The following is a 7,500-nucleotide window of genomic DNA, read 5'->3' on the forward strand; positions in this document are numbered from 1 at the left end:
ATACATAAATATGTATATATATATGTATATATATATGTATGTGTATATATATACATGCATACACACATACGTATGTTTATGTTTATATATTTGTGTGTGTGCATGCATATATATATATATATATATATATATATATATATATATATATATATGTATATATATATATAAATATAAATATATTAATATATATATTACACACACACACACACACACACACACACACACACACACACACACACACACATATATATATAACACACACACACATATATAGCATATATACGCACACACACGCACTCAAGCACATACACACGCACACACACATATGCACATACTCAGACACACAAACACACATGTGTATATACAAACACACACACACAAACACACATGTGTATATACAAACACACACACACATATATACATTTACACATATACATACACACTCACACACGCACACAAACACATGTGTATATACACAAACGTATATACATACATACATATATATATATATATATATATATATATATATATATATATATATATATATATATATATATATATATAAACAAACATGTGCGTTGAGCCTTTTTAGATCTTTTATAACTTTTTTTTGTTGTATGAATATCTATGAAGGCAAAAGAAAACGTTAATTCTAGTTTATAAACCATATGCAACTTTTGAAACTCATAACTACAAAGAAAGAAAAAAAGAAGTAAAACCACAAACACTGACGCCCGTGAATACCACAAAGAGAAGCGCCCAACTTGCACACATACAAGTATTCTATAAATGCATCATAACCACCACTATCCACACGAACAAACACAAACCTTAAAATCAAATACTTAAAAAACAAGCAAATATTCTCAAGTTGCCACCAATTAAGACAAGAATTCGTTTACGTAAGTTTTATCATTTTCTATTAATGTTTTGTCCACTCACTTATGCCGATGATGGGCATGACTTCCCCGCTATTAATGATGACACCATAACAGCGGAGGCTGTGACCTATTGCTGCTTCCTCGGAGTCCGCCCAGTCTGGGATAAAAAATCCGGGCCTTCCAGTCGGTGCAGCGGGCGACGGTGGCGAAGTCGAGCAGTGCTCGAGGTCCATGAGAAAGAGAGATCATAAGGCTGATGTATCCCTACACTGATATACTTATTCTGTTTGATTGTAATCAACCTTATGTTATGTATTTTCCCACAATACGGTTCCCTTACCGAGGTTTTATGAGCTACGACGTCGAAGCCGATGGTTTTCAAAGACAGCCCCCCACAGGTGAGCGGTTTGTTTGTCAAGCCTGATGTATCGCTACTACACCTGGTAAGGACGCGTTCGCATATAATGGGGTTGCTATTCCCATTCACACATTCCACTTTCTTCACTTATCATTTCGCATGTTTATTCACTTTGCTCCACACGTTATCCTGCGAATCATTCCATTCGTTCTTTACCCGTGTTCTTATTCCCCCCTTTATCTTAGGATTTTGCCGGGGTCAATGCCGGACACTCATTTAGTGTGTCACACTAACATTTCTTTTTATTGTATGTCGTACTACCTCATCAATTTTCTTTAATAACGAGGCGACTCTCATTAGTGCATGCAAGCAAGCATTCACAGACATATACGTTGTATTAATTAACCCACGATAGTCCGACTAGTTTCCCACAACCAATTTCCCTCGTTTGCACTCTCTTACGTCCGCGTAAATGAGTGACGGTGGCCCTTGTTTGAGGAATCGCTAATTTAATTTTGCTTTATTTCATAATATGACTTTTCGCCCTTTCATATGTATAACAAATATACATACACACAAACACACACACACACACACACGCACACACACACACACACACACACACACACACACACACACACACACACACACACACACACACACACACACACACACACACACACACACACACACACATATATATATATATATATATACATATACATGTTTATATATATATATATATATATATATATATATATATATATATATATATATATATATATATACGTATATATATATATCATGCATATATATATATATATATATATATATATATATATATATATATATATATATATATATATATATATATATATATATATATATATATATACAGTTTTATATATACATACATATATATACATATATATATATATATATATATATATATATATATATATATATATATATATATATATATATATATATATATGTATGTATGTATATATAACTGTATGTATAAATATATACATATATATACATTTATTTATATAGATAGATAGATGCACACATTTATATATATACATGTATATATGTATATAAATAAATAAATAAACAAATATATATATATTTATACATATGCATATATATAAATATAAATATGTATAAAAAATTATCTATGTTGGTACATACATATCTATTTATCTTATTATCTAGATGTGTGTCATATAGAAACATACTGGTTAAGTATCTAGACAGAATTGACAATATTTTTTTTTTCAAAAAATACTAGAAGCTATCTACAATACCCCCCCCCCTCCTCCCCAAGAAAAAAAAATGAAACCCCGCGAGGAACATGTCTGAACACGTAATGGAATAACCCAGTCCAGGATGCCAGATGCGCGCGAAAACCTTCCGAACAACATATACAAACAAACAACCCGACTTACATCCCTTTTTCAAGTAGAAACTCAAGTTCTCAAGAACGGCTCGAGCCTTAAGCAAGTCACTGAACTAGGAGACATTCTTGTCTTGGCTGGCCTATTTCCGCGCAATTTTTCACTCGAGCGCCCTGCACAAAGTCACTTGTACTTGCTTTGGTGATAGAAAATCCACGTGTGGATGGGGGATAAGGGATAAAGATGGGGGGAGGAGGGATCATGAGGGAAGGGTAGAGAAAGGAAAGGAAGGGAAGAGAGAGTGAGGGGGAGGGTAGTGAAGGGGAAGAAGGGTGAGGGAAGCTACGAGATAAGACGGAAAGGGAGGAATAGGTTCTTAAGCGGCAATAGCAGAAAGATGGGAAAAGGAAGGGGAAGGGAGAGAGAGGGAGGAGGGAAAATAAAGTGGAAAAGATAAAGAGAGAGAAGATGGTAGGCAGAGCAGGAAGCCAGGGGAGGGGGGTTAGAGGAGGTAGACCCAGTAACAAGAAACCTGAGGGAAAAAACGACTAAATTTTCCGCCCTCTGCTCTGTGTCCGGCGTTAGAACGTAAATATTTTTTTCCTTATTTTTCTCTTTCCTGTTTCTATTCACTTTTTCTGACGTTTTTTTCTCGCTCTTCTGGAGGGTTTTCGGATGAGAAATTATAATACAGCTTTAACTGACAAGTGACATGCCTTGAAAAAAAGGAATAAAAATATACGAGGAATTCCCGTTAATTAGTGTAAGGAAAAGTGAAATGCTGACAGAATAAGTCTGTCTCCCTCAACTTTTACTTCGAACTTCTTTTCTTTTATATGAAAAGAGGTTCATGGATTTCCTTTTTCAAAAGTTGTCTTTACGTCGGATTTTTTATTATTATTGTGGAATACGACTATGGAATATTCTATATTCGTGCATGACACACTCACTTACACTTAGGGTAATGGGTGAATAAATAATTGCACACCCGTAGATTTACACACACATATATCAACGGCTTGCTTTTTCCCATAACTCCGATACATCAGTCACTAATGGATTCATTTGTTACCTGAAGGCACTTAACTGGCGTTCACTACTTATGTGGTACTCTACGTCATATTATCTATCGCTCGCTTACTTTGCACTTATATTAAGTATTTTACTTAGCCTGTGCTGATTTATTTTTCATTGTCTTTTATTTCCCTGCCTTCTATATACCCTACTAAGCTACCGCTTACTGTAAATAGCTCACGCTTTGCTCACCTGGCACAACTAACCTGGCGCTCACTTAACTTACTTAATTGGCGCTCGAGTGCCTTACCTCGTGCTTAGGTGTCTTACTTACCTGGCGTTCGAGTACGTTACCTGGCGATCAGGTGCCTTACTTACCTGGCGTTTGAGTGCCTTACTAGGCGATCAGGTGCCTTACTTGGCGGTCAGGTGCCTTACTTACCTGGCGGTCAGGTACCTTACTTACCTGGTGCTCAGATGCCTTACTTACCTGGTGCTCAGATGCCTTACTTACCTGGCGCTCAGATGCCTTACTTACCTGGTGCTCAGATGCCTTACTTACCTGGCGTTTGAGTGCCTTACTTGGCGATCAGGTGCCTTACTTACTTGGCGGTCAGGTGCCTTACTTACCTGGCGGTCAGGTGCCTTACTTACCTGGCGGTCAGGTGACTTACTTACCTGGCGCTCAGATGCCTTGCTTACCTGGCGCTCAGATGCCTTACTTACCTGGCGCTCAGATGCCTTACTTACCTGGCGTTTGAGTGCCTTACTAGGCGATCAGGTGCCTTACTTACCTGGCGATCAGGTGCCTTACTTACCTGGCGGTCAGGTGCCTTACTTACCTGATGCTCAGATGCCTTACTTATCTGGCGCTCAGATGCCTTACTTACCTGGTGCTCAGATGCCTTACTTACCTGGCGTTTGAGTGCCTTACTTGGCGATCAGGTGCCTTACTTACCTGGCGGTCAGGTGCCTTACTTACCTGGCGGTCAGGTGACTTACTTACCTGGCGCTCAGATGCCTTACTTACCTGGCGCTCAGATGCCTTACTTACCTGGCGTTTGAGTGCCTTACTAGACGATCAGGTGCCTTACTTACCTGGCGATCAGATGCCTTACTTACCTGGCGGTCAGGTGCCTTACTTACTTGGCGATCAGGTGCCTTACTTACCCGGCGGTCAGGTGCCTTACTTACCTGTCGCTCAGATACCTTACTTACCTAGCGTTTGAGTGCCTTACTTGGCGATCAGGTGTCTTACTTGGCGGTCAGGTGCCTTACTTACCTGGCGGTCAGGTGCCTTACTTACCTGGCGGTCAGGTGCCTTACTTACTTGGCGGTCAGGTGCCTTACTTACCTGGCGATCAGATGCCTAACTTACCTGGCGATCAGATGCCTTACTTACCTGGCGGTCAGGTGCCTTACTTACCTGGCGGTCAGGTGTCTTACTTTCCTGGCGTTCGAGTACGTTACCTGGCGATCAGGTGCCTTACTTACCTGGCGTTCAGATGCCTTAACCTGGCGCTCAGATGCCTTACTTACCTGGCGCTCAGATGCCTTACTTACCTGGCGCACAGATGCCTTAGACACCTGGCGTTTGAGTGCCTTACTTGGCGATCAGGTGCCTTACTTGGCGGTCAGGTGACTTACTCACCCGGCGGTCAGGTGCCTTACTTACCTGGCGCTCAGATGCCTTACTTACCTGGCGCTCAGATGCCTTACTTACCTGGCGCTCAGATGCCTTACTTACCTGGCGTTTGAGTGCCTTACTTGGCGATCAGGTGCCTTACTTACCTGGCGGTCAGGTGCCTTACTTACCTGGCGGTCAGGTGCCTTACTTACCTGGCGGTCAGGTGCCTTACTTACCTGGCGCTCAGATGCCTTACTTACCTGGCGCTCAGATGCCTTACTTACCTGGCGCTCAGATGCCTTACTTACCTGGCGCTCAGATGCCTTACTTACCTGGCGCACAGATGCCTTACTTACCTGGCGTTTGAGTGCCTTACTTACCTGGCGCACAGATGCCTTACTTACCTGGCGGTCAGGTGCCTTACTTACCTGGCGGTCAGGTGCCTTACTTACCTGGCGGTCAGGTGCCTTACTTACCTGGCGGTCAGGTGCCTTACTTACCTGGCGGTCAGGTGCCTTACTTACCTGGCGGTCAGGTGTCTTACTTACCTGGCGCTCAGGTGCCTTACTTACCTGGCGCTCAGATGCCTTGCTTACCTGGCGCTCAGATGCCTTACTTACCTGGCGCTCAGATGCCTTACTTACCTGGTGGTCAGGTGCCTTACTTACCTGGCGGTCAGGTGCCTTACCTGGCGGTCAGGTGCCTTATCTGGCGGTCAGGTGCCTTACCTGGCGGTCAGGTGCCTTACTTACCTGGCGGTATGGTGCCTTACTTACCTGGCGGTCAGGTGCCTTACTTACCTGGCGGTCAGGTGCCTTACTTACCTAGCGATCAGGTGTCTTACTTACCTTGCGATCAGGTGCCTTACTTACCTGGCACTCAGGTGCCTTACTTACCTGGCGTTTGAGTGTCTTGGCGATCAGATGCTTTACTTACCTGGCGGTCAGGTGCCTTACTTACCTGGCGGTCAGGTGCCTTACTTACCTGGCGCTCAGATGCCTTACTTACCTGGCGGTCAGATGCCTTACTTATCTGGCGTTTGAGTGCCTTACTTGGTGATCAGGTGCCTTACTTACCTGGCGGTCAGGTGCCTTACTTACCTGGCGGTCAGGTGCCCTACCAACCTGGGGCTCAGGCGTCTTACCTACCTGGCGCTCAGGTGCCTTACTTACCTGGCGGTCAGGTGCCTTACTTACCTGGCGGTCAGGTGCCTTACTTACCTGGCGGTCAGGTGCCTTACTTACCTGGCGGTCAGGTGCCTTACTTACCTGGCGGTCAGGTGTCTTACTTACCTGGCGATCAGGTGCCTTACTTACCTGGCGCTCAGATGCCTTACTTACCTGGCGCTCAGATGCCTTACTTACCTGGCGCTCAGATGCCTTACTTACCTGGCGCTCAGGTGCCTTACACCTGGCGGCCAGGTGCCTTACCTGGCGGTCAGGTGCCTTACTTACCTGGCGGTATGGTGCCTTACTTACCTGGCGGTCAGGTGCCTTACTTACCTGGCGGTCAGGTGCCTTACTTACCTGGCGGTCAGGTGTCTTACTTACCTGGCGATCAGGTGCCTTACTTACCTGGCACTCAGATGCCTTACTTACCTGGCGCACAGATGCCTTACTTACCTGGCGTTTGAGTGCCTTGGCGATCAGATGCTTTACTTACCTGGCGGTCAGGTGCCTTACTTACCTGGCGGTCAGGTGCCTTACTTACCTGGCGCTCAGATGCCTTACTTACCTGGCGCTCAGATGCCTTACTTATCTGGCGTTTGAGTGCCTTACTTGGTGATCAGGTGCCTTACTTACCTGGCGGTCAGGTGCCTTACCTGGCGGTCAGGTGCCCTACCAACCTGGGGCTCAGGTGTCTTACCTACCTGGCGGTCAGGTGCCTTACTTACCTGGCGGTCAGGTGCCTTACTTACCTGGCGGTCAGGTGCCTTACTTACCTGGCGCTCAGGTGCCTTACTTACCTGGGGCTTAGGTGCCTTAATTGCCTGGCGCTCAGGTGCTTTAATTACCTGGCGCTAAGGTGCTTTACTTACCGGGCGCTCGAATGCCTTACTTACCTGGCGCTCGAGTGCCTTAGTTACCTGGCGTCCACTCAGCTTATTAACCTGTAGTTTACTTATTTTACTTACCTATCATTCTTTTCATATACTTACCTGAAATTCATATTATTTCTTTACTAAGGCTTACTTGCCTTTGTCTAAAGCTTTCTTAGCTT

General features: G+C 43.9%; 1 protein-coding gene across 1 annotated transcript in view; it reads right to left on the reverse strand.

Annotated features, from left to right (window-relative positions):
* Nucleotides 1–783: 783 nt before the first annotated feature.
* Nucleotides 784–7,500, reverse strand: part of LOC138863979 (neurofilament heavy polypeptide-like) — a 6,913-nt gene continuing 196 nt past the window's right edge. The window contains exons 2-18 of the mRNA XM_070129506.1: nt 7,175–7,294; nt 6,943–7,038; nt 6,621–6,782; nt 6,381–6,500; nt 6,177–6,288; nt 5,805–5,968; nt 5,329–5,400; nt 5,148–5,240; nt 4,960–5,007; nt 4,752–4,871; nt 4,496–4,567; nt 4,308–4,403; nt 4,096–4,215; nt 3,988–4,007; nt 1,222–1,321; nt 943–1,102; nt 784–830 (exon numbers count right to left, since the gene is read on the reverse strand). Coding sequence (XP_069985607.1) covers nt 784–830; nt 943–1,102; nt 1,222–1,321; nt 3,988–4,007; nt 4,096–4,215; nt 4,308–4,403; nt 4,496–4,567; nt 4,752–4,871; nt 4,960–5,007; nt 5,148–5,240; nt 5,329–5,400; nt 5,805–5,968; nt 6,177–6,288; nt 6,381–6,500; nt 6,621–6,782; nt 6,943–7,038; nt 7,175–7,294 — 1,722 coding nt within the window. The remainder of the gene's footprint in view (nt 831–942; nt 1,103–1,221; nt 1,322–3,987; nt 4,008–4,095; nt 4,216–4,307; nt 4,404–4,495; nt 4,568–4,751; nt 4,872–4,959; nt 5,008–5,147; nt 5,241–5,328; nt 5,401–5,804; nt 5,969–6,176; nt 6,289–6,380; nt 6,501–6,620; nt 6,783–6,942; nt 7,039–7,174; nt 7,295–7,500) is intronic.

The sequence above is a fragment of the Penaeus vannamei genome, chromosome 14 (genome assembly GCF_042767895.1).
Source record: "Penaeus vannamei isolate JL-2024 chromosome 14, ASM4276789v1, whole genome shotgun sequence".
Classification (NCBI taxonomy): domain Eukaryota; kingdom Metazoa; phylum Arthropoda; class Malacostraca; order Decapoda; family Penaeidae; genus Penaeus; species Penaeus vannamei.